This window comes from Orbicella franksi, chromosome 9, assembly GCF_964199315.1.
Source record: "Orbicella franksi chromosome 9, jaOrbFran1.1, whole genome shotgun sequence".
Lineage (NCBI taxonomy): Eukaryota > Metazoa > Cnidaria > Anthozoa > Scleractinia > Merulinidae > Orbicella > Orbicella franksi.
In genome coordinates this window covers 29,753,989-29,780,244 of record NC_138153.1, presented here as the reverse complement: position 1 = coordinate 29,780,244, position 26,256 = coordinate 29,753,989, and the positions used below count along the sequence as shown (strand labels likewise).

General features: G+C 38.3%; 1 protein-coding gene and 12 non-coding genes across 13 annotated transcripts; 9 read left to right on the top strand and 4 right to left on the bottom strand.

Annotated features, from left to right (window-relative positions):
* The first annotated feature begins 311 nt into the window (after positions 1–311).
* On the top strand, positions 312–1,853 carry LOC145496551 (beta-1,3-galactosyltransferase 5-like). Its single transcript, XM_081476251.1, has one exon. The coding sequence runs from the start codon at positions 414–416 to the stop codon at positions 1,416–1,418; it is 1,005 nt and encodes a 334-aa protein (XP_081332377.1). The 5' UTR covers positions 312–413; the 3' UTR covers positions 1,419–1,853.
* Positions 1,854–3,989: 2,136 nt separating this feature from the next.
* Positions 3,990–4,062, top strand: Trnav-uac (transfer RNA valine (anticodon UAC)). Its single transcript has one exon. It is a non-coding gene; the product is annotated as a tRNA-Val (tRNA).
* Positions 4,063–4,907: 845 nt separating this feature from the next.
* Trnat-agu (transfer RNA threonine (anticodon AGU)) lies at positions 4,908–4,981 on the top strand. Its single transcript has one exon. It is a non-coding gene; the product is annotated as a tRNA-Thr (tRNA).
* Positions 4,982–8,204: 3,223 nt separating this feature from the next.
* Positions 8,205–8,278, top strand: Trnat-ugu (transfer RNA threonine (anticodon UGU)). Its single transcript has one exon. It is a non-coding gene; the product is annotated as a tRNA-Thr (tRNA).
* Positions 8,279–8,735: 457 nt separating this feature from the next.
* Positions 8,736–8,808, top strand: Trnav-cac (transfer RNA valine (anticodon CAC)). The gene has a single exon. It is a non-coding gene; the product is annotated as a tRNA-Val (tRNA).
* Positions 8,809–11,096: 2,288 nt separating this feature from the next.
* Positions 11,097–11,169, bottom strand: Trnai-gau (transfer RNA isoleucine (anticodon GAU)). Its single transcript has one exon. It is a non-coding gene; the product is annotated as a tRNA-Ile (tRNA).
* Positions 11,170–11,512: 343 nt separating this feature from the next.
* Positions 11,513–11,585, bottom strand: Trnaa-ugc (transfer RNA alanine (anticodon UGC)). Its single transcript has one exon. It is a non-coding gene; the product is annotated as a tRNA-Ala (tRNA).
* A 573-nt stretch (positions 11,586–12,158) lies between these two features.
* On the top strand, positions 12,159–12,231 carry Trnai-gau (transfer RNA isoleucine (anticodon GAU)). The gene has a single exon. It is a non-coding gene; the product is annotated as a tRNA-Ile (tRNA).
* Positions 12,232–12,920: 689 nt separating this feature from the next.
* On the bottom strand, positions 12,921–12,992 carry Trnap-agg (transfer RNA proline (anticodon AGG)). Its single transcript has one exon. It is a non-coding gene; the product is annotated as a tRNA-Pro (tRNA).
* Positions 12,993–13,239: 247 nt separating this feature from the next.
* Positions 13,240–13,313, top strand: Trnan-guu (transfer RNA asparagine (anticodon GUU)). The gene has a single exon. It is a non-coding gene; the product is annotated as a tRNA-Asn (tRNA).
* Positions 13,314–23,754: 10,441 nt separating this feature from the next.
* Positions 23,755–23,826, bottom strand: Trnap-ugg (transfer RNA proline (anticodon UGG)). Its single transcript has one exon. It is a non-coding gene; the product is annotated as a tRNA-Pro (tRNA).
* Positions 23,827–25,007: 1,181 nt separating this feature from the next.
* Trnat-ugu (transfer RNA threonine (anticodon UGU)) lies at positions 25,008–25,081 on the top strand. Its single transcript has one exon. It is a non-coding gene; the product is annotated as a tRNA-Thr (tRNA).
* A 188-nt stretch (positions 25,082–25,269) lies between these two features.
* On the top strand, positions 25,270–25,342 carry Trnav-cac (transfer RNA valine (anticodon CAC)). The gene has a single exon. It is a non-coding gene; the product is annotated as a tRNA-Val (tRNA).
* The last annotated feature ends 914 nt before the right edge of the window (positions 25,343–26,256 follow it).

Sequence of the window (26,256 nt, the reverse complement as noted above, 5' to 3'; positions counted from 1 at the left end):
CAAAAAAAAGACTGTGAGCTTCGCTGCTCTTCTTGAACAAGAGGAACTAATGTTCTCTGGGCATACAGTCGCGGAATGTTTTAGTGTCTTATATTATTGCTTGCATGCACGCGCTTTGAAAAAAAACTGTGACATTTTCAAGAAGAATTGCCGTCTTGCTTGAGCAGAATCTAAAATGATTGGTCTGGCATGAAATTTCTTCTAGAATCTGATTGGCTCAAAATCGCTATAATTACTCGTAAAAACACCTGTCAAAAAGGCACATTTAGTCAGTCATTAATCACAACTAAGATCGAGGATTTTCACTGAGCTAACCTTCGAAATCCGGCACTCGCGACAAAACAATCCTAAAAACACTGGAATTAAATTTGAAGCTGGGATATAACCTTACAGTCTACTTATAGCAAGTCAGAATGCTGTTGCTGGTGCATGCACGAAAGTCAAGGCTTTTCATTGCATTGCTGATTTCTGTCATTTTCTTCGTGGCAATCATCATTTCCTTTTTACAAAAGAGCGACTTGTATAATTGCGCCAGTTCACCTGGTACACCGCAAGAGTCGTTTGGCCCGGCTGCAAAAGTTCCATTCTCAACAGTTGCAGAAGGAACCCTTCCACACCGAACCTATTTAACATCCCGTATGCGATGCACTCAAAAATTATTCCTTCTGATTTTGGTGGTTACAGCTCCGGACAATATTGGTAGAAGGAACGTTATTCGGAAAACGTGGGGAAGCGATCCATCAATGAACATAAGATGGAAAGCAATGTTTCTTATCGGTCAAGCGAAAGACAGTACACAGGAGGAATATTTAAAAGCTGAGAACCTAATGTGCAATGACTTAATACGAGGAGCACAGAGAGACACTTATCAAAATCTAACACTGAAGACACAAATGGGTCTGGAATGGGCGGCAAAATATTGCGACTTTCAGTTTGTAATGAAAACGGACGACGATGTTTTTGTCAATCCTTACAGACTGATAGACTATCTAAGAAACCCCGACACTCCCAAAACTGAGCTGTTTCTCGGATACGTGAGGCGAAAAGTGGTACCTCTTCGGCAAGGAAAGAATAGAGTGTCCGTGGAAGAGTACAATAAAAACATGTATCCTGACTTTTGTGGCGGCGTAGGCTACGTGCTATCGTCAGACCTTGTCCTGAAAATGGTGCAAATGTTTGATGCCAAGAAACCTTTGAAGCTTGAAGACGTGTACATAGGTACATTAGTGGAAAGGCTGGGAGTGACAGATGTGCGACACCATCAGGGATTTCGTCCTTGGCACTATGGGCCGTGCAAATATTTCTCGAATACTATCGCCTACCACGAAGCCTCCATAGATTGCATGGAGGAACAGTTTAATTTTGCGATAAAGGAAAGACTTGAGGGTGACTTTAACAAATCCATGCCAGGAGTATGAAAAGTAAAACAAACAAACAAACAAACAAACAACTATCAATGCTGGTGAAACATGATGACACAAGATAAGCTGATCAAGTTTGAATACACGTTTTCCTTATGAGAATATTGCTTTTCTGGTCCAGGCGGAAAAATTCTTATTTTTTGGCCGATTTGAAGCCGAACCCTTTCTTGTAAATATATTCTTAGATTATATGGCGTTTACATTACCTCTTTCGAATGTAGTGGGGGAACAATACAATTGTTTGGTGTCTGATCTGGCTACATATTGCGTTGAAGTCGTTTTAGAACCAGACTGAAGGCAAGCCTGAGATGAAACGTATAACTTCTTGAAGAAATGTTATTAGCATCGAACATAAGTGCTTTTTGTTGTTGTTGTTTTTTTTCTGCTCGTTTTGCCGTTTAGGGATAGGAATAATTTTATAAGGATTAGATGTGAATACATATAATTGCATTGTTTGTACAAATATTCTACACACAAAAGTATACTCAGCCTCGGGTTTAATCTTATAATTAAATAATCTTACAATTTAGCAAATTTAAGCCTCGATGTTAAATTCTTATAAATATGTTACGTTCTTATTAATTTCGCAGTCGTCTATAAAGAGTGGCCGCCATCTCTTCTTGACTGATGTCCGAGAGATCTTAATACTACCTAACTTATACCCGTGTGACGTTATGACTTGTAATCCTGAAGCTTGATTTTGTAAGAAATTTTAAAAATCTAGCGAACGAAAGTTTAAAGACGACTACTCACATTTTAAAGTGGCGTATTGACTGTGGGAACAATTCCGACGCTTTGTTTTGCATGTAAAGATGTTGGGTGCAGGGACATAGCCAGGATGTTTCAGAAGTGTCGAGTGTCACTGTGTCAAAGTGAGGGTACCCTCCAGATTGCCATGTCGACCTCCTTTGATGCAAAACAAATTTTTAAAAAGAGGGCTTTCATTGGCCAGGATATCGTCATGACGTTTTCGCCACGTGTTGTGGGTTGTTTACTTAGGAAAGAAAAGGCTTAAAAAAGGGGAGGGATCAAGGGCAGCCCAGGACCCATCCTCCCCCCCCCCCCCACCCAGATAGCTACTCTTTTGGGTGATGCATATACAAACTGAATCACGTGAACTGAGGTTTTTAAAAGTTAAGAAGAGAAAGAACCTCATAGTGAGTCATAGAAAAGCTAGTAGGGAAAAATAAACTTTGGACTGTATGGATTCGAATACCGATGCCAGTGTCCACTTATTCCTGACAGTGATAGATTTCGTCACGACTTCATAAGTTAGTTCCTTAGTGAAGCGACAACGATCAAACCCCAATGTTTGAGCACACCCGCTCAATGTTCACGTCTGGTACAACTGAGGCTAATGCATGGCTTGCCTGAGCCTCCATTGCAAGCTAGTTCCAGTCCAATGCCGAGTATACGAAAATGGTGTCTTACACTGACACAAATGGTGCAAGGGACCACAAACGGAAATGCTGCTGCTATACGTAAGATCTGTAAAAGATCTGATGAGCCAAAAATAGAAATATAACAATGAAGCACGGCTGATTACTACGTAGACAATCTATACAGAGACACTTAAGAAATGTGACATTCTGCATTTTTGAAACATGATTGTTCATTGTTCCACCATTCTAATTCCAAGAAAACGATTCGTGGGCCTCTCCGGGAGTCGAACCGGGGACCTCTCGCACCCTAAGCGAGAATCATGCCACTAGACCAACAGGCCAAACGTGGTTGAACTTCTTTTGACAAAGCTGTTAATCTTTCTCTCTCTGTTCAACTGGTACTATAACACCTGTTATGTGTTGTCTCATCGGCCAAGACAGTTACTATCCAACACCCCCGGTTTTTCGCTTTTCATGTCTTTCGAGCAAGATACACTAATGTAGCAGAAACCTTACGCAAGTTAAAATTTTATCCACACAATTCAATTCGATGAAAATCGTACAAACTCCCTCCATGGAAGTCTCCGTGGCGCAATCGATTAGCCCTTTCGGCTGTTAACCGAAAGGTTGGTGGTTCAAGCACACCGGGGACGGTTCTTTTTGTATTGATCAGCAAAAAATAATCATTAAAAATATTTTTAGATAATTATTTCCTATATCAGATGTTAGTTGTTATTACAATATAACTTTTGTTCAGAATACTGGTGATCAAGGCGAAAGAGACGACAAATTTCTGCAATTATGGTTAGCGTAACTTTTAGTTGTAATGCATGTAAGTAGGTCTTCTCAAACAAACAGCCACTGCCTGGATATGAATTGAACAAACTGTTATTATCGTTATCATAATCGTTATTGCTATCGTTATCATTATCGGTCAGCGCAATAAAAAATGACAGCATTGAATTGCTACGTGCAAATCTCATGAAGAGGAGAGAAATCTAACGATGTTCACTGCGAATCAGATTGCGAACAATAGCTGCAGTGGAAATGCATATTACTCACATTAATAGAAGGGCGTCTGAAAATTGAAACTTCATTATCCACTCAGGACATAAGAAGGTGACGAAAAATAACAAGGCAGTTAAAACCTCTCTTATTCCACACACACACATAACTTTCGCAAACGGTTTCCGTAGTGTAGTGGTTATCACGTCCGCTTTACACGCGGAAGGTCGCCGGTTCGAGCCCGGTCGGAAACAATTGATCTTTTTTGGATGAGACTATTTCTTGCTACCCAACCGTAGCCAGCTCTTTGAAAATTTTGAGCCATGTCAGGATCGAGCGAAAATTAACAAAACAAACAAAAATAAAACGAAAGGCATTGACGTAACTGAGCTCCCTTAATTTTTTATCGTTGAGCAACTTCATATTTAGACTGCAAAACTGTCATTTTCGGACGTTTTCGGAAGGCGCGAAGCCCCATAAGCGCGACTTTTCGCGTGTGGAGCGCGCGAGCCTCACACGCCCGTAGGGCGTGTGAGGCGAGAAAACGATGGCTTAAAGTGGGTCAAAACAGTTTCCAATACTTAGATTTGATGGGTCGTTGAAACCACTCTTAATTACTTCATGCTACAATCATGGTATCAAAAAACTGCCAAATCATTGGTGAGCACGTTGTTGTCATTTTCGTCACATAATAGGTTGCCACAGCAACAGTATGACCTGCTAAAAACACTCTTAATTGCAGCTTTTGGGGCTTACAATTCAAAAACGGCACGGTGATAATTTTTCTATTATCAACTTTTGATAAGCATCCTCTGATTAAAGGAGAATGTTAAACATCTTTCATGAGGTGCTCCAACGGAACTGTCTTACAGTTCGATCGAAAATATTCTGGGTACTTGCAGGTAAAAAAGAAAATCAACCCGTAAATAACTGTTATTTTGAGCTATCTTAGTACTGCTGGAAATTACCAAGGGTGAAAGTGGACATGTGACCAACTTAGTACTATATTTATTAACAATGTTTTTTTAAACTTTTTTTTCTTTTTTCTTTTAAAAAAAATAAATAAATAAACAATAAAACACGTTGTTACCTAATGTAGGGCGCCGTAGCTCAGTTGGTTAGAGCGCCTGTCTAGTAAACAGGAGGTCGTGGGTTCAAATCCCATCGGTGCCTTGCAGATGCCGCACTTTTTGATTCTCATTACTTTGGAAAATTGCTCATCGAAGCTTCACATGTTGTACAACTGGGATAATTTTTGGTTGTCGTCTCTTGTCATGGTTATCGTCTCTTGCCATGGTTATCGTCTCTTGCTTGGCTTGCGTCATATATTATCACAAATATTCAATTGCTTTTTTTTAAACCCTATAATTTGTTTTATCTAAAATGCTTATGACTAGCTTGAGACTCGGGGAATTAGCTCAAGTGGTAGAGAGCCACTTCGGCTCGTGCAATTTCAGCTTTTTGAAAAACTCCAAAAGTGCAAATTTATTCCAAATTGAACGAGAAAAACCGTACGTATGATTACTCATTAATAATATAAACATGAAAAAATTCGCGTGGAGGAAGTGCCGAAAGATCCTTCTTGAAGCTATTTTTTCTCATTCGACAAAGCTTTTTTCAAAGTTTCCTCACAAAATTTTCTTGACCATTTTACGTGATATCATTGGCTTAGATCAGTTATTCACATGCGATAAGTCAGTGATGAAATATCCTCAAAAATTGATACTGTTACGACTCGTAAAGTATTTTGACAAAATAGTAAACATGGTGCCTGTCCGGGAGTTGAACCTGGGAAGCGAGAATCTTGCCACTATACCAACAGGCCGAACGTGGTTGAATATTGATTTAATAAAGGTCTCAACCTACTTCTTTCTTTTGAACTGGTACTATATAACACCAGTTATTTGTTGGCTTATTGGCTAAGACAGTTACTATCTAACTTCCCTGATATTTCGCTTTTCATGTCTTTCAAGCAAGATACAATAAGGTAGCAGAAACCTTACGCAAGTTAAAATTTCATCCACAAAAATAAATTTGATGAAAATTTTTCAAAATCCCTTCATGGAAGTCTCCGTGGCGCAATCGGTTAGCGCGTTCGGCTGCTAACCGAAAGGTTGGTGAATCAAGCCCATCCGGGAAAGATTTTTTCTGTTCTGATAATTGTTTTCTGTATAGTTAGCGTTAAGATGTCCATCCTGTTAGCGTAATTTTTAGTTGTATTGCACGTTAGTAGGTTCTCTCAAACAAACAGCCACTGCGCGGATGTGATGTGAATAAACCGTTATTATCGTGATGGTGATGGTTATCATTATCGGTTTTTTGACGGTTAAAGCAAATTTGGCTGTACTTTTTCATAAAAGGGTACAAATTTGCCCATATTTGAATAATCCAATTAGTACTAGAATTTGTGCATTCAATATTACGTCTTTAGTCTTCAAATGTTTGTCTTATTAACATAATTACATCACCTTGTTACCGCCGCGCGCATTAATCGCCTGCTCCCGTGACTAGAAATTGAAAGACTTGATCATAAGCATACTTTTTGTGATGTATTAAAACGTTCCTTTATAAACAGCATACCTTGCCCCTAGACAATCGTTTAGTTCTTAATTAAGGATATCTGAGACATTTGACAGTTAATATTGGCTCGCTCATTTGACGGTTGACGGTAAAAATATTGCGGTTTTGACGGTCGACGGTTAATGTTTTGGCCATTTGACGGTTAACCCCATTGAGATCCTCTGCCTAACGCTAAAACAAGGATAGCGTTGTTTTTGAAAAACTTTAATTTTGAGCATCGTGAGAAGTAAGCCAATGTTCAACCGTTTGCTGTACTTCGTAGACTTATTTTTTCTGTCTTCCTGATCAAAAAACTAGAAACTACCAGTTCCTGATTAGCACACCACGAGTATGGCAGCTGTCATTCGTAACCGGTTTCCGTACTGCAGTGGTTATCACGTCCGTTTAACACGCGGAAGGTCGCCCGTTCGAGCCCGGCCGAAAACACATTTTTCTCTTTTTTCCGATGAGACTATGTCTTGCTACCCAACTCTAGCCAGCTCTTACAAAATTTGAGTCGGCGAATACAAAACAAAAGGAAAAAACGAAAGGTGTTAACGTAACTAAACTGTATTAATCTTTTATCCTTTAGCAGCTTCATATTAGGATCGATACCTTAAATAACGGTATCGAGCTATGATCTTAACAAAGCTTATGTTACTGATTGTTAGTGGGTTGGTAGCCAGAAATGTACGAGTTTTAGTCGGAGAAACCAAAAATCTATTCGCAATTAGTTGACGGTTGACTACAATTTTTGTGTTAAATGTCAATTACAACTTTCATATTCTCCAACTACACAACCGTCGTTTTAAACTTTTCTATTCTTTTTGTTGTGTCCAGGGTATTTTAAATGGAGTTATTAATCAATTTCTTTTATACGTTTTGCTGATAAGATTTGGTGAAAAATAAAGATGATGACATCGACCCATTCCATTCCAAACAATCCATAACCTTAACCCTTATTATTGTAAAGCATGATGGGAATATCTTTGAGGGTGTAGAGTATTTTGGCAATTTGAATTGGTCAGCGGATTCACGAAAAGTGTAACAGGAAGCTAAGGAGCGAGGGAAAGATCGAGTGAAGGTCCCATCTTTGCCTACAACTGGAATTAATACTGTGTTTTTCCATGTTGAGATTTGTGTAAATGTTGTTGCACAATGTGTAAACTCATCCGAGAATAGTTGCAGGGCCCCAATGAAGAACACCTTTGATGAAGTATGCTCCCTGCTAAAAAATATCATTATGATATTTTTAAAAATTACTTAAAAGGAAAAACAATTCGGGCCTCTCGCACCCAAAACGAGAATCATGCCACTAGACCAACAGGCCAGACATGATAAACTGTTTAGACAACTTTTTTAATCTGCTACTCACTTCACTCAGCTCGTGTTCTAATACCTGTTCTGTGTAGTCTTGTAGTTACCAGTCCAACTCCACTGATTAATTTTCCGCGTCCCGTCAATAAAGCAAGATCAGGAGCCCATGACCCGGAGCGTCCATCTCCCACACCAACCCTAGGACTCAACCCTTTTTCGTATCTTTTTATTTTCAGAATTTGACCTCAGGGAGTTTTCGCACCCCGCCTTTCAAACGCCCAATCAAAGCCCAGGTGGTCCCCAAGGGACCCTTAAGAGGTACCAAATCTAAAAGAACACATTATCTCCTGTCATATTTTTTTTCGGCTCAGTGCCCTAAAAGGTACAAAAAAGCTCCCGCTGTAAATGTGGACCTTTTGAGGCTGAACACCCTAAAAGGTATTGTGCTATTTTAGTACTGCTGGAAATTACCAAGAGTGAAAGTGAACATGTGACCAACTTAGTACTACTTGACATGTAGGGCGCCGTAGCTCAGTTGGTTAGAGCGCCTGTCTTGTAAACAGGAGGTCATGGGTTCAAATCCCATCGGTGCCTTGCAGATGCCGCACTTGTTATTATTTTTGAAAATTGCTCATCGAAGCTTCACATGTTGTACCACTGGGATTTTTTTGGTTGTGTTATCCTATGGATTTACTTTTAAGATCTACGCAAGAGTCGACTGAAAAATTTCAAGAATTGTATGGAACGTAATTTGCGAATTAATGACCATTATAATATAGATAGGACCCTGCGCACGCTCTGATTGGTCAAAAACCCATGTTTTATCAGAGTATAAAGCATAGAAAAAGCATGCCTGTAAAATCTATATCATAAAGCAAGTGAAAAAACCTAAGCCGTGTATTACACTGTGATAAAACACTCTGGACATTTGAGACCACTGGAGAAATGTACATTTCTACATTTCCCTCGTGTTCTCAAGAGCCCATCGTGTTTTATCGCGGTGTAATACACGGCTTTGGCTTCTTTGTTTGTTAATAATAGGTTCATCGTCGTTTCCGTAGTGTAGTGGGTATCACGTCCACCTCACACGCGGTAGGTCGCTGCTTCGAGTCCGGCCGGAAACATTTCTTTCCATTCTTTATTTGACTTCTGCAGTTTTCTTTATGATTTAAAGTCTCGATTTCTTTATGGACTGTTTTATGGCAATGAAAATATACTCAAGTAATAATAATCTTGTCAAGTAAATTAATCACAACTGAGGGATGTCAAAATAAAATAGAAGATTTCGCTGCGCCATTTCAACTATTTAGAAGTTATTTTTCTTTTGTAATCTCATGACAATAGTAATATTATGACAAAAATTCTTCCGAAACTAGTAATTTGTTAATTTAATCTGTTTTTCATGTAACAATCGGGGGATTAGCTCAAATGGTAGAGCGCCCGCTTTGCATACGGGAGGAACCGGGATCGATACCCGGATTCTCCAAAGAATGTTATTTTACTCTTCAGATCAACAGTGATTTTTTCATATTATTTGGCAAGTTATTTTCTTCAAAATTTTACAAATACTTGACGAAAACTGGTAACCTGTTTTTCAAAATAGCCTCGCAGTAGCTAAGGCATCTGTACAATGGGGGATTAGCTCAAATGGTAGAGCGCCCGCTTCGCATGCGGGAAGTACCGGGATCGATGCAGTTATCATGCGCAGCTTTTTGCTTCACCAATAGGACAACCAAGTACAACTCTATCAGCATGTTTATACTACTTTTTTTTTTTTAACCAGTTTAAAAACTCCCTTTTCTGTTTTGATCAGGACTGCACGCAAACAATAGCAAGCCGAATTTGTGTTTTCCTTTTTGCTTTCTTTGTGCGGGAAATGTTTCGTTGCTCATTTAAAAAAGACATTTCCAGGGCAGCAGATATTTATTAAAACATGTTCAAAGAAGGCTTTGTATATGGTAAACAAATCAAAGGGAATCATACCACTAGACCAACAGGCCGACGCTTAGGATACCAGCTTTTGTCACTTAATGATAAATATTGCCTGTAAAACCATCTGTCTGGTGAGGAACTCAATATCTGAAATTTCCCTTGGTAAATGATTTAATCCAAGGACTATGATTTCCCCGACTATTGTATTAAGGCATTCTTAACGAGGTCAGTTTTGATTGACGTGCTGGCTGACAACGATCACTGCGTGGAAATTTGGTGGTAACGTTCTACACCATTTTTAAATGCACCTTAATTCTATCCCTCCACAAGAGGACAATGCATCTCGAGCTTCAAAAAAATAGCTCAGATGATTCTTAAGGGACATTTACTCTTGTTAATTGTTAGATTTTGCTACTTTAATTCGACAACCCTCTTTTTTAAATTGTCTAGAGTGGCAACGAAATCCAGGGTATACACTAGGTTTTGTGGCAAATCAAGAAATCGAGTCTGATTTGGAAATGTTTACATGCTATGCTTTTAAGAAAAGAAAGGGTAGGTAAGTCTCGCTCATTGTCGCTCATTCTCACTCATTTTCGCTCATTAAGTAATTTATACCTAATTGACCTCTTGCATTTGTGTCGGGTTATCCAATCATCTGGCTTACTTGCTGGAAAAGTTTTCTCGCTTTTTTTCCCATCCTCCTGTCTCTTGAAAAAGAGAGAACTTGGATTTCTAAAAGGCCAAATATTTGGTTATTCCCTAATGCTATCTCTCCGTTCTTAGCTGAAATGAAAGTTGTGTTTATGTTTTTACAATCAGTGCTTTAATGTGAACATTTCAAACTCTTCTCTGTTCAGGTGGGGAATTAGCTCAAATGGTAGAGCGCCCGCTTCGCATGCGGAAGGTACCGGGATCGATACCCGGGTTCTCCAAATTATTATTTTATGTGTTATAATCACACATGTGTTATGATTACAACTGGGTCAAGGTGCTCTTAGTTATTTCGCGTATGTTTTTTAGTTCTATTTTGATTTTGGTGTTCGGAAGAACGGCGGCCATGTAAACTCTCAAGTCTATTACCCAATCAGAAACAGTACGTGCAAGCGACCTGTAAGTTATGACGTCATTTAGAGGCGGTCAGAAAACGGCACGTTACCTGTCATTATTTCTGCTCCAATACTGGTCCATGTCGATATTGGATTCTAACTTGGCTCCGGGCCTTGCAGAAATAAAATAAAGTGAATTAATCGCATCAAAATTGGCCTATTGATATTAAATGAAGAACGTTGAAGTTTAGACTCCAAAAGCAGACAATTTTATATATATCGTTCACCGAAATGCAGCGAGCTGGCGACAAAAAACTACGCCTTTTCAATCTGTTATTTACTTGATAAAAAGCCAAACTGCGTATTTTGTTTCGAAAATAATACACTATTACTAGCTGAGATTACGTTAAGTTATTATCGGACGCAAAAAAGGATGGTCCGTGTGAGGGTCGAACTCACGACCTTGGCGTCATCAGCACCACGCTCTACCGACTGAGCTAACGGACCAATCGCACTTAGTGGATGTTGAGTTACTTTAAAAAACAATTTTTGGAGGATTCCTTTTAATCAATCATTCAAAGTATGAAATTTGGACAATAAAAAACAGTATTTATGTTATTGTTCTAGATTTTAAATATAAACTGACTACTTTATTGTAACCCCTCAAACTTCAGTACTCCCTTGCCAGTTTTTTTTTTTTTTTTTCTTTTTCTCCACTCACAAAAGGGCTTTCTTTTAAATTTAATCTTGGTAACAGGGAAGAAAAATCTGACTAATTTTTACTATTAATCAGTGCGAATAAAATAATATCTACAAGTATTAAAATTGTGACAAATAAATAAAAAACAATTGGAGAATCCGGGCATCGATCCCGGTACCTCCCGCATGCAAAGCGGGCGCTCTACCATTTGAGCTAATTCCCCAAAGAGTTCTCAGTTGGTTCAATAAACAAGTCGCTAACTTATTGAAAAATCAATGTTAGAGGCATGACCTGGTAATTAGTTTTAAGCATCTCTTTGACGAATGTACTTAGAACTTCATTTTTGAAAAACAAATATAATTAAAGAAAACATATTGGTTTTCATTGTAGTTCCTTGTTATTTAGAACATATAGCAGTACTGATATTGACGAGACATGATTAGAAAATAACTAAACGGGAAACAACTTCTAATTGCCAGATAATTATTTTAACAAAACTTTTCTCATCCTTGAGAAACCACGTTAAAAGCATGTACATACTTCTTAAAAAATAATATCACTCAGTTTGAACAGAGCAGTGACTGACACCACTAAGCGGGTGTTGTAGCTCACCAGACCCAACTTATGGTAATTTACATGTATTGTAACTTACATGTACGAGGGCTTTATTTTTAACTTCATTATATTGTAAGTATTATATGTAAGTATTGTAAAAATAAAGTAGATATAGTTAATTTAAAAAAATGTACGAAGGCAGTTATAATTAATAAAAGACCGCAGCGAGGTTAATGTGTCTGGTCCGTTAGCTCAGTCGGCAGAGCGTGGTGCTGATAACGCCAAGGTCGTGAGTTCGACCCTCACACGGACCAACATTTTTTTTTTTTTTTAATTGGAACACACTATCTTAAGATTTGTCACTGATTTCCTTGCTCTCTGCTTTCAAGAATACTGAATGTTTAAATTATTTTTTCCTGCGGTTCGGTACAAAACAAAACGACTAGATCAAATTTGCCACAGTCTATTATTTTCCTAGACCTTCAAAAAATGTTCAAATGTTGTTGTCTATAGCGGTCAATGCGCTTGGCTACACCAAGCTAGTTCAAAGGTATGCCACTTAAACTGAAAGAAACAAATGTATCAACTAAATATAATAGGCTAAAAAATCGCAACTGGTGGCAGACCAGTTGGCTATTTACAAGCATGACCAAGAAGTTGAACTAGGGCCTACCAAGAAGCAACTCCAACTAAGGAGTGAAATGAAGAGCGGGACTTGAACCCGCGACCTCCGCGAATTCCGGCGTTGTAACCGCTCTGCCTTCTCCGACTGGTTTGAAAAAAAAAGATGGATGCCAACAGAAACGTTTGGTTAAAGGTTATTTTTCATCCAGAGGGTTTCATAGTGGTCAGTTAGAATTGTTTACACGAACATGAAAGTAATTTTTGTTAAAGGAGGAAGGTATTCCACTGTTTCAAATGGCCGTTGTGACGTCCCAAAAACCATCGTGGGATTGTCTGTTTCGTTGTGATGCTGTCTTCATTGACAAAAGACAATTTAAGGGGGCCTGTCCGGGAGTCGAACCCGGGACCTCTCGCACCCTAAGCGAGAATCATGCCACTAGACCAACAGGCCAAACGTGGTTGAGTTTCAGTTGATAAAGGTCTTAATCTACCTCTCTCTGTTGAACTGGCACTATCACACCAATTATGTATTGTCTCATTGGCTAAGACAGTTACTAGCCAACTCCCCCGGTTTTTCGCTTTTCATATCTTTGGAGCAAGATACAATAGTGTGGCAGGGACTTTACAAAAGTTAAAATTTCATCCACATGTACACAATCTGAATTTTGATCAAAATTGTACAAACTTTCTCAAAGGAAGTCTCCGTGGCGCAATCGGTTAGCGCGTTCGGCTGTTAACCGAAAGGTTGGTGGTTCAAGCCCACCCGGGGACGGTTCTTTCTGTTTTGATAATTATTTTCTATAAAGTCAGCGTCAAGAGCCCATCCTGTTGTCGTAATTTTTAGTTGTATTGCATGTAAGTAGGTCTTCTCAAACAAACAGCCACTGCGCGGATGTGATGTGAATAAACCGTTATTATCATGATCTTGATCGTTATCATTATTGGTTTTTTGACGGTTGAAGCAAATTTGGCTGCAATTTTTCATAAGAGGGTGCAAGTTTGCCCATATTTGAATAATCCGTTATCGGAGTTAGAATCGCTGGAAATATTTCAGTCTTGTTAATAATCAAGAGAACCCAGTCGCTTCAAACTGCTCAGAATTATCTATTGGCAAATCTATCGGCTGCCGATGTTACAAGTCTCCTGTTTTGTGGTTTTTCCCTCATCCCAATGATTAAGGTCCTTCCAGATGGAGCTGTTGGAACTGTTCTCTGTATGTTCTTTGTCGGCTTCAACGTTCCTCTGACTGCTACGGCTGTCTCGGTATTCACGCTTACAATCCTAGCAATAGAACGTTATAACGCAGTAGTAAGACCTCTACGGATGTTGCAGCTTACGAGAGAAACGGTCCGATTCTTGATTATTGGCACATGGATGGCGTCCGTTGCCTTAAACACACCATTGTTTGTGTACACAAACTACAAGTTCAAGACAGCAGCTTGCCGACAGACGTACAGTCCGAACGCAGAGTTAACTCACATTATCTTCTACATAATTTTTGTTTTCACTCTTCCTTTTATCGTTATCAGCGATTGCTACAGTAAACTTGTAAAAGCGCTCAATAACAGAAGTGAGGTTACACCTGATAGTAATATCCCAGAAAAAGAACTCATGTGAAAACGAAAACAACTCTTGAAGATGTCGCTGACAGTTACTCTTGTTTTCGGGGCGTGTGTTTTACCTGCCAATGTTGTTACTGCCCTTTGCTACTTGCGGCTGGTAAGCCAAACTGTGCAGGCTTTTGGGCTATTGCTGCTTTTTATAAGTTATGTGGTAAATCCATTCATTTATGCATTTCAAAGCTCAAATTATCGACGCGCTTTTAAAACATTAATCAAATGTAAATAGACGCCCTGGATTACATTTGTCGCGTTAGTTCAGCGACATTTCTTTGGTCGACCGTCTCGTTTGATGAGTTTACATTTCTTTCTTCTTTCATTGCTGTAAGAGTAGTTCGCTCCATGGTGGGGGGCTGGGGGTGGGGGCGGATAACTACGATGGACTAGCATCCCATCCATGGAAAAGAAAAATACTCTCAGTTGTTTAATACAACGGAGACTGGGATAAGCTCTGCCTTGTGTGGGCTAGCAAGGCGCAGGTGCGGCCATTTAACGTTTCCTTACCATCCAGTGTCAAAGGAGGGCGTCAATTTCAGTTCTAAAAGATGAAATTCAACCTTTAACTTCCAGGTTTCAATAAAGCGAGTCGTAAAGGAAAGAGTAATTTTTCAGAGAGTCTTTGTGCGATCTGTTATGAGAAAGGTTGCGTTACAAAATCGTAACTGAAAGCGTACCCGGCGCCAATATCGAAGGGTGCTCCGGGTATTGCTCGTTTACCGCTGGTCGATTGAAGTCCACGTTGTTTCAGAGGGACAGCGGAAAATTCATTAATAGGAGCATTCGCATTTTCTCTGACAGCTAGAGAAAATTATCCAAATAAAATGTTCACAAACCGTTATTTGTACAACAATGGTCAGAGAAACATCTGCCTTCAAAACAAAGTAAAGCTGCACATTAGCTAGTAAGACTTAAGACTGCTGGAGAAACCGAGTATCGATCCCGGTATTTCTTGTATGCTAAGCGGACGCTCTACCATTTGAGCTAATTCCCCAAAGCATATACAAGCAGGAGCCATAATCCCCGATTATGGCTCGTGATACAAGTTACTATAACTATTGAAAAACCAGTGTTTGAGGCATGACCTGGTAATTAGTTTTAAGCTTTTTTTCTAAACAATGTACTTAGAATTTCATTTTAGAAAAACAGATCATTTAAGAAATATGTTGCTTTTCATACTAGTTCCTTGTTATTTAGAACATAAGCTGACTTGACGAGACATGATTAGAAAATAAATGGGCAACGACTTCTAATAAATAATTTCGGGATAACTATATTTCAACAAAAACGTCCTCATCATTTGAGAAAGCACGTTAACAATATATACATACATCTTAAGAGTGCCTGCCTGTAAAAATCAGACAAATTCTTAATTTCGCGGCAAGGGTCGAAAATTCGATTTCGCTAATATTCTTATGGTAGATAGGCTAGGGCATGACAAAAACTACTGGATAGTTTTTTGGCAAAATATCCTTTTATTTCAAAGAAATATGCAAATTACCAAATTCCGTTAAAATCGTCATTTGACGCACCATTTTATTAAGCAAGTTTGAGAGCCTCGCATGCAAAACCACATCATTCTTCCGTCTTTAAAACACTCAAATATTTTTGTGCAATGTTTAAATGTGTACTGGGTTGATTTTAGGGAATGCTGCGTTGTCTTTTTGGGTGCAAAATAATTAAATTTCGAAGACATGTATTTCATTCACTTAAAAGTACTTCGTGGATATAATTAATTTTCACTATGTGCGAAACCTTCAAATGGATCAAGCTTCTGGTGGTTGAATTGCAGAAGGATGGTCTACAGATTCCTGTAAAAATTTCTTTGGGCAAATGATTGTGAGCGACGCGAGAGCTTTTCAAAGTACGTCAAAAATGCAAATATTTGACCATCCGTCGTCAAATTTCAATTTATGGGTTAGACGTATATTTTAGCATGTGCCACACGACTTGACCTATAATAAGTTGAAATAGACACAGAGCTGATAATTTCGAAATGTTCTAACCTTATTTGTTGTAAAAGGCAGGTCCAAAGGCGATTTGACGTGTTTCTAGTCGATCTCTCACCATTCGTCGCACATAAAGCAGAAGTTCGCTTTTGTTTACACAAGGTATGGCAAGCCGTTTGTAGCAAAATTAAATCCTTGCAATATATGTTTAATCCTTTAAATAACGGTTTTATTTAAAGATAGAAAAAGGCATTCAATCCAGTGGTAAATAAAATTTTTGGTTCAATTCAATCTTTTAATTTTCACGATTCAATCCAATACCTGGAATATTGATTCAATCCAATACCTAAAATATTGATTCAATCCAATACCTAAAATATTGATTCAATCCAATACCTGGAATATTGATTCAATCCAATACCTAAAATATTGATTCAATCCAATACCTGGAATATTGATTCAATCCAATACCTCGAATATTGATGCAATCCAATACCTGAAATATTGATTCAATCCAATACCTCAAATATTGATTCAATCCAATACCTCAAATATTGATGCAATCTTCCTGGGCCGAGCGCGGCCAACAGGAACGAGAGTAACTGAGCACTAGAGAGCACTGAAAACATGGCGGGCGAAGGAGAACTAGATTTAGAAGTTTAGTTTCCTAAGTTTCTTGCAGACATCTTGGATAAAACGGAAATAATTTTTGAGAATTTTGACTCAGAAGTTGGAATCATGGAAGACCATTTCGTAAAATTCCTGTTGAGGTGCTCGAGGAACTTTGAGGACTAGGATTCATCTGTACAACGATAACAAAGATGATTGGAGTTTGGAGATGGACAATTCACAGAAGATTGACAGAGTATGGCTGAGAAGATATGAGGGGTTTCAACAGCTTACCTGATAAGGAACCGAAATCATTCAAGAGTATGGATATAATTTCATTGCAGGTTTCTTTAAGTCCATTGGGTTACGGGTTCAACGGAGAAGAATAAGAGAAAGGCTAGCAAAATTAGATCCCCAAAATACTGTCTTGAGATGGGGTGCGTAAATTCGCTTTGGCATCTGGATGGACATCAGTCTCTGATCCGATGGAAAATACTAATTCGGCTGTATAGACGGATTTTCTCGGAGAATAATGTTTTTGAAATGTAGTGCCAACAATAAAGCAGAAACAGTTCTTGAATTGTTTCTGGATGCCGTTAAGAGAGACGGAGAATTTTGGCCTTCCAGAGTACGAGTAGATCATGGTGTTGAAAACGTTGGTGTGTGCGATACAATGGAGCAGGTTAGAAGAGAGGAGAGGGGCAGCTTCACTGCAGGGCCATCGACACAACCAACGAATTGAAAGATTGTGGAGGGATGTTTCCGTTGTGCTTCCCACTTGAACTTTTACACTTTTTGTAGTATGCAATTGTCAGGCATCCTGGACACTGATAATTCAGTACATCTTTCCACCTTACACTTAGTTTTTCAACCAAGGATAAACCTTGCTCTTTGCCAGTTCACTGAAGCTTTCAACCACCAAAATGTAAGAACAGAAAAAAAACTGGTTGCCATACCAAATGTGGCTTAATCATATGATGCAGCCTGAAAACCCCCTTTCAAATGGAAAGTCATATGATTTTGAATACTATGGTGATGATCCTGATGGTCCAACTCAATTGGACAGTGATAACAATGTTGTAGTTGAAGAAATTGACCTGGGACAACATGATTCAGTGCAGTCATTTGTATTGGAAAGGCTAGATCCCTTAAGATAATCAAGTCAAATAGGAGTAGACATCTTCCAAGAGGTTCTAGAACTAGTGACTGTTAAACTTGGGCAACTGACAATTGCATAATACTACGTATGTGTGGGCTGGGTAAAGAAGATTATGACCCTTAAAGTATTTTGGCAACTCAGTTCACAACAGAAAACCTCACCCTGTATCAAGTAAATTATTTTCTCATCTTCCTTTTCATTGATATACAAAACTCAGAAACTGCTTGAATTACAGAATGCCTAACTTCTAGCAACACAACTAAACTGAAGAGAAATCAGGGCATTTGATAACTGCCATGTGCACTACTCTGCCTTGTAGATTTTTCAGGTGCTTATCAAAACAGATATTAAAATGTTGCAAGGTTAATTTGTTATCTTATTTTCAAAAGTACCCAGGACACAAGACTAACCTCTTGGTGCACTGGCGTAATGGCTACTAACAGGACTCATGTCACTAGCCAAAACTAACTTTGCACCAGCCAGCCTTTTTCATACACAGCTTCACTGACTTTTTTATAAGAGTGGTCAATCTTGGACATTTCTTGTTGCATCTAAAATGTTAATAATAATCACTAAGAAAATTTCACTCCCACAAACACGAATCCTGCTTTTCTTGAATATGCTTATGTTCAATCTCTGATGTACTTTTATCAGTGTTGCCATTTTCTTTTATCTCCCTTTAATAGTTAAATATTTATCATATGCTTATTAAGGCAATTATTTCCACGAAATCCACTCATAGTTTCCCTGTTTTCATTAGTTTCTATTCTCTTCAGTTTTACTTTGTCAGGATAATTCTCAATTTTGTTTTCATCCAGTAGACCAGTACTCCATTCCATCATGATTGTCACAATGGCTAGTGAAAGTGCAAAATCTACTATTCAAAACTGAAATGTGTGGCTAGTTGGCAGTAGTGTTAGCCTTGAGCCCTTGGTACCCGATATTATTCACAACAAATTGGTGCCATGTTTGTCATAGAATATCAAGAAAAACATCGTTTTTACGAAAGAAGTACCACGTGTGGGTTAAATAATGCAAAACATGAGACAACAACATTGAAAAACTTAAAACACATCCCAATGTTCAATGATTGTTGTCTTGTAAAATGTAAAGGTTCTTATTTCAAAAATAACTTAAAGCCAGGTTTACACAAGCAGTTTTTGTGAGAAACATGTTTGACTGTGCACACGGCACAGCAAAAATTTTGTTTACAGTTCAAAGTTTAGTGTGCCAGTAATGATTGGACAGCAGAAATATGCACAATACCAAAGACCAATGTGGTAGCAAAATTTGCCACAGTTTATGTTATTTGCCACAAAAAGCTAGCACACACAGCTTTTAATAAACAAATATGTTTGTCACATAAAAATTGGTTAACTTACATCTACAAAAGCGGCAGTAATGGAATCTAAATTTTCCGTGTCCCTTGTGTCTCGGTTGTAGCAATGTCTCATTTACCTAAGCACACTAATGGTTTGATCAAGAACTTCGGCGTGCGCTTCTGCAACTTCTGAGTCAAAATTCCCAAACATTATTTCCGTTTTATCCAAGATGTCTGCAAGAAACTTAGGAAACTAAACTTCTAAATCTAGTTCTCCTTCGCCCGCCATGTTTTCAGTGCTCTCTAGTGCTCAGTTACTCTTGTTCCTGTTGGCCGCGCTCGGCCCAGGAAGATTGCATCAATATTTGAGGTATTGGATTGAATCAATATTTCAGGTATTGGATTGCATCAATATTCGAGGTATTGGATTGAATCAATATTCCAGGTATTGGATTGAATCAATATTTTAGGTATTGGATTGAATCAATATTCCAGGTATTGGATTGAATCAATATTTTAGGTATTGGATTGAATCAATATTCCAGGTATTGGATTGAATCAATATTTTAGGTATTGGATTGAATCAATATTTTAGGTATTGGATTGAATCAATATTCCAGGTATTGGATTGAATCGTGAAAATTAAAAGATTGAATTGAACCAAAAATTTTATTTACCATTGGATTGAATGCCTTTTTCTATCTTTAAATAAAACCGTTATTTAAAGGATTAAACATATATCGCAAGGATTAAATTTTGCTACAAACGGCTTGCCATAACAAGGTCAACGTCCGATGTACATCGCCTACTGTCAACCTATTTTTGGTCGAATACTATGAATCTGTGACTATCTTTCTGCGCTTATGAACATCACTGCATCTAAGTCTAAAACGGCTGAGTCATTTGTAGATAGTTGCTTGCTTTACGCTTCGCCAAAATATTGCGTTTGATCGATTGCTGACCATTGCTGATAAGCGTGTCGGCGCAGCACAATCTTACAGCCGTTATTTGTTCGTCACGCAATGCTGTCACGGCATATGCTGCACATTTTGATCTATTTTGTATAGAGTACTCTCGGGATAACTGAAACAATTTAATCATTGTTCATCTGTTTGTTCATATATATAATAATATGTGTATATTTATATAATCGCGTTCTATAGTGTACGTGGCGTCGGTCCACATCACGTTTGTTATACGTTCTGACGTTTCAGACAACAGCTGATAAAGTTAGTGCCTGTACACACTAGAATTTTAAGAAAATCGCCATAAGCAAATTATAGATCAATGAAGCAAGAACTAGCTGAAATAAAAATAGGAAATCACAACGTGTCTAATTCGTGAGAAAAACAGACTAAATTTAATTAGTAATTACGTGAGTAAATAGCCCTGGCCATGCCATTTTATTTGGCGTATTTTGTTTGCTTAGTGGCGAGGCATTGGTATGTTGTTGTCAATACAGTCCAAAATTATCGCCAGTAAAATATTATAAATAAAACACCTATTGACCGGTTACCTCCGCGGCCACCATTTGGTCATTCCGATAAGGGTTTCATTATTGTCTTTACCCCTATTAAGCGGCCACCCAAAATTTAAGAACTTTGTTTTGGAAAGGGCGATGGCAGATAAGAGTCTGAAATTGAAGGTGCATGACGAGTGATAATTCAAACACACGTCTATCATGATTGTCTTGAATGTTCACCGAGACATTTGTAGCCTGACAGTGAAAAATTAAATATTCAAGGTACACCAATCTCTATTTAAGCGGCTAGCCCCATTAAGCGGTCATCACCCATTTCCCCGAGGGTAGCCCACTGTATTACATGTAAACCAAAACTAATTGCGTAGCGCGAAAAGACCTAGGTATGAGTTTAGCGTTACAGTATTACGCAGGGCATGTAGGTAGCGGTGGTCGAGTAAAAGATAACAACAGGGGCAATGGTAAATTATTCATTCTTTTCATTTCTTAATTCAATCTCTTCCCTACTCATCACGATTGTGTGCTCCCAGTGATTCCAAACCTTACAGAGCCTTACGTATTAGGATAGAAATTGTCCTACCCCTACCCCCTAAAATGGGATGACACGCAAGGATTCAAGCCATCAAACCATGATGATCAAACGTAATATTTTGGTGTAGTGCAAAGCAAGCAACTATCTACAAATGACGCAGCCGTTTTAGACTTAGATGCAGTGGTGATCATATGTGTCGAAAGAGGGTCACAGATTCATGGTATTCGACCGTTAAATAAGTTGACAGTTGGCGATGTACACCGGACGTTATGTAAACAAAAGCAAACTTCTGCTTTATGTGCGACGAATGGTGAGAGAAACACGTCAAATCGGTTTTGCACCTGCCTTTTACAGCAAATGAGGTTAGAACATTTCGAAATTATCAGCTCTGTGTCTATTTCAATTTAACATAGGTCAAATCATGTGACGCATGCTAAAATATACGTCTAACCCGTAAATTGAAATTTGACGACGGATGGTCAAATATTTGCAATTTTGACGTACTTTGAAAAGCTCTCGCGTCGCTCACAATCATTTGCCCAAAGAAATTTTTACAGGAATCTGTAGACCATCCTTCTGCAATTCAACCACCAGAAGCTTGATCCATTTGAAGGTTTCGCACATAGTGAAAATTAATTATATCCACGAAGTACTTTTAAGTGAATGAAATACATGTCTTCGAAATTTAATTATTTTGCACCCAAAAAGACAACGCAACATTCCCTAAAATCAACCCAGTACACATTTAAACATTGCACAAAAATATTTGAGTGTTTTAAAGACGGAAGAATGATGTGGTTTTGCATGCAAGGCTCTCAAACTTGTGTAATAAAATGGTGCGTCAAATGACGATTTTAACGGAATTTGGTAATTTGCATATTTCTTTGAAATAAAAGGATATTTTGCCAAAAAAACTATCCAGTAGTTTTTGTCATGCCCTAGCCTATCTAACATGAAAATATGAGCGAAATCGAATTTTTGACCCTTGCCGAGTTATTTTCCGTTTTTATGGACAGGGACTCTTAAAGAATAAAACCAAATCAGTTTGGACAAAGCCAATAAGCGGGTGCTCTTCCTCATTAGGTCAAACTTTTGAAAACGTTTTTTTACAAAGGCAGTGATAGTTATGAAAAACGGCACCGAAGTTAATGAGTCTGATCCTTTAGCTCAGTCGGTAGAGCGTGGTGCTGATAACGCCAACGACCCTCACACGGACCAACTTTTCCTTTTAAGTAAACCAGCTGGAAAATGCTATTTTAAGATTTCTAACTGACTGTACTCTGATTTCTCTTTTCCTTTTTTCATTAGTTTATTCCCCCTGATTGGTTCAAAACAAGGACTCGATCAAAATTACTTTAGTTTAATATTTTCCTACAAGTCGTTTCTATGAGACTAACTTGTTACCCAGCTCTAGCCAACTCTTTGAAAATTTTGAGCCATGCCAGGAGCGAAAACGAAAAACGCTGTGTAACCGAGCTGCTTTAATCTTTTATCCTCCAATAACTTCATGTAAGGATCGATACCTTAAATAACGGTATCGAGCTATGATCTTAACAAAGCTTATGTTACTGATTGTTAGTGGATTGGTAGCCAGAAATGTACAAGTTTCAGACGGAGAAACCAAAAGTTTCTTCTCTATAACTTGACGGTTGAATGCAATTTTTGTGTTAAATGTCGGTTTTCAACTAACCCAACGACAAAAACCATCGTTTAAAACTTTTCTGTTCAGTTGTTTTGTTCCAGGGATATTTTTTAGGGGGTTGGGTGTGGGTGTATTAACCAAGTAGGGGACTTGTGTCCTATTGTTCAGCACCTGTACTTGTACGAACCATAAATAAATAAATAAATAAATAAATAAATGGAATAATTACTAATCAATTAATTTCTTTTATACGTTTTGCTGATAAGATTTGGCAGAAAAGAAAGATGATGACATCGACCCATTCCATTCCAAACAATCCATAGCCTTAACCCCTATTATTGTATAGCATGATGTGAACATCGTTGAGGGTGTAGAATATTTTGGCAGGTTGCTTAAACATTTCGCCGGTATCAGGAGAGCATGAAGAGTGAGATAGTTAATCTCCCATATGTCTCAAGGTAATTCCTCTCAAACTATTTTTAGATATAGTATCCAGTTCTCCTGCGGATAATGTTACCACGCGCGTTGCGTTGATGTTTTCTTGGAGGATGAAAATGCACGTATTGAAGCCGCTTGGGATGCTCTTGGGCTGCGACTAAAATTCGCTTAAAAGACTGGCTACCTCCAGATCCTCATGGAATTTACATTTACAGCGGATTCACGAAAAGTCTAACAGGAAGCTAAGGAGCGAGGGAAAGATCGAGTGAATGTCCCATCGGCTGGCATATCTACAAGTTGGAAAATGTTATGTTTTTCCAAGTTAGTATTCATGTAAACGTTGTTGCACCATGAGATGCAGTTACAGGATCCCAATGAAGGGCCCATTCGATGAACTACGTTTCCTGCTAAAAAAGATATATTATCATGATTATTTTAATTATTACCTAAAAAAAAAAATACAACCTGGGCCTGTCCGGGAGTCGAACCCGGGACCTCTCGCACCCAAAGCGAGAATCATGCCACTAGACCAACAGGCCAGATGAATAATTCCCTGTTTAGACAAGCCTTCTACTCTGCTACTCTCTTGACTCAGCTGGTGTTATAACACCTATTCTGTGTTGTCTTGTAGTTACCAGTCCAACTGAACAGATTAACGGAGTTTTCCGCGTCATGTTAATCCTTGCAAATTACAACTATTGGTGGTCAAAAAATGTGGAAACCGGTATTCCCCATCTAAAACAGCAGCACGGGATCTTGAGGAAAGAGTACAAACTCAACAAGGTAGAACATTTTACAATTATTCATACAATCCGTTAAAACAGAAGCTTATTAAAAAAGTGGATGATCACAAAGACTGGCCGACTTAGAATGACCTAAATTTCCCGCCAAAAGATTAAATAGTCTTTCAGCGTCCCATGACACCCCTCGAGTTCTCTATCCTGCCGTCATAATAATAGTTTCTGACTAATTCGTCCCTCAATCGTGAGAGATTATTTATTCCAAGAACGCAAATAAATATGTTGCTTTCGCGGTACAAGGTACAAGATTAAAGAAAAACATCATGCACGTCTTAATTGACAGGCGTCACATGATCATGAATATCAACAAGTGAATTGCTTTATCAAGATTTTTTCATGAACGTAAAACAGGAAAAGTTGCGATTGCTAGGTCACATGTCTGTGAAAAATGAAAACAACGTTCTCTCTCCTCTGATCAGAACCCAAAAATAGCCAAACAGAAAAACAGACAAAGAAACAACAACCATTCCCCCTATACTAAAAAAAACACGTGCTTCTTTAGTTTAACAGTAAGGCAATTATGTAGCGAACACAAAAATTCTATTTGCTGGCTACCAGATATTTCTTTCTCAAATCCATGAAGTATCTCTGATTAAAGGAGAATGTTAAGCATCTTTCATGAGGTACTCTAATGGAATGGTCTTACAATAGTTCGATCAAAAATAATTCACGGTTACTTGAAGGTAAAAAAGAAAATCAACTGTAAATTAATAACTATACCATTTTGAGCTATCTTAGTACTGCTGGAACTGATTACCAAGCGTGAAAGTGGACATGTGACCAACTTAGTACTATTTGACATGTTTTGTGTTTTTGTTTTTTTGTTTTTTTTGTGTTTTTTTTAACTATTTTTTTTTTTTTGGTTCTTTTTTTAAAAAAATAAATAAATAAACAATAAAACACGATGATACATAATGTAGGGCGCCGTAGCTCAGTTGGTTAGAGCGCCTGTCTTGTAAACAGGAGGTCATGGGTTCAAATTCCATCGGTGCCTTACAAATGTTGCACTTATTAATTTTTTATTACTTTTGAAAGTTGCTCAACGAAGCATCACATGTTTTACCACTGGGATGTTTGTTTTGGTTGTGTTATCCGATGGATTTACTTTAAAGGTCTACGCAAGAGTCGACTGAAAGGTTTCAAGAGTTATACTGTACGTGATTGAGTAATGGAAGTATGGTCGTTTCCGTAGTGTAGTGGTTATCACATCCGCCTCACACGCGGAAGGTCGCCGGTTCGAGCCCGGCCGGAAACATGTTTTACATTATTTTTTATTTTTTATTTTTTATTATTTGACTTCTGCAGCTTTTTTTCTGATTGCATGTCTCGATCGATTTTTTTTGAACTGTTTGATGGTATCTCAGGGCTGTAGCCAGAAAAAAGTTATGACTGAGACAATGTCCATGGTTAAATTCTCTTCAATCTGGCTCAAGGAGTTAGGTAACAATACCCGAACCAATATACTCAATACTGGCCTTCTCAGGATATTGGAACAATGTAAATGTTGTGTTCTATAGCACTGTGATGGACCTTTGCGATGAAAACACGTCCGATTAAACAGAGCTACGTCACGGTTTGCTCATCTTGAAACATTTAGCCTGAATTTTTCGAGTTCGTTGTTTATAATCCATGTTAATCTTCTCCATCCTTGACCATCCTAATGTTCCTTGACAGTCTATTATTATCTCTTTGGTGTTTTTCTATTTTACTAAACTATTATTTTTCAGGGTTTTTTTTTCCATGTAAAGGCAATTTTCTTCAAGGCCAAAATACCGTGACTGAGCTCCTTTAAGGACCCTCATGCCCATTGTTACTGCGCATCCTTACTGCGCACGTAATTCGTGTCGCAACATCACGCCACGTCAAGCTATTCCTAAAGTCCTTAAGGTTAAACACATTATGCCGGCATTATTTTGAGCATAATAGTAAAGCAAAAGAATGCCGGAATAATAGTCACAAAAGCTGGCTGATTCCGGGACTTGGGAGGGTCAAGAGCAATCTGTTACTACCTGGTGGTCTAAACATAAAAGAGAGCTGTCAAATTGGGCTTCCGCAGGTAAGAGGGTTCAGTGCTAATTCAACCCTCTTCTGTTTCAACTGGGCGATTTTTTTTCTCTACTTGAAAACTCAGTTCGTAACAGTCAAGCCAAAGCAATGGAGAATTACAAT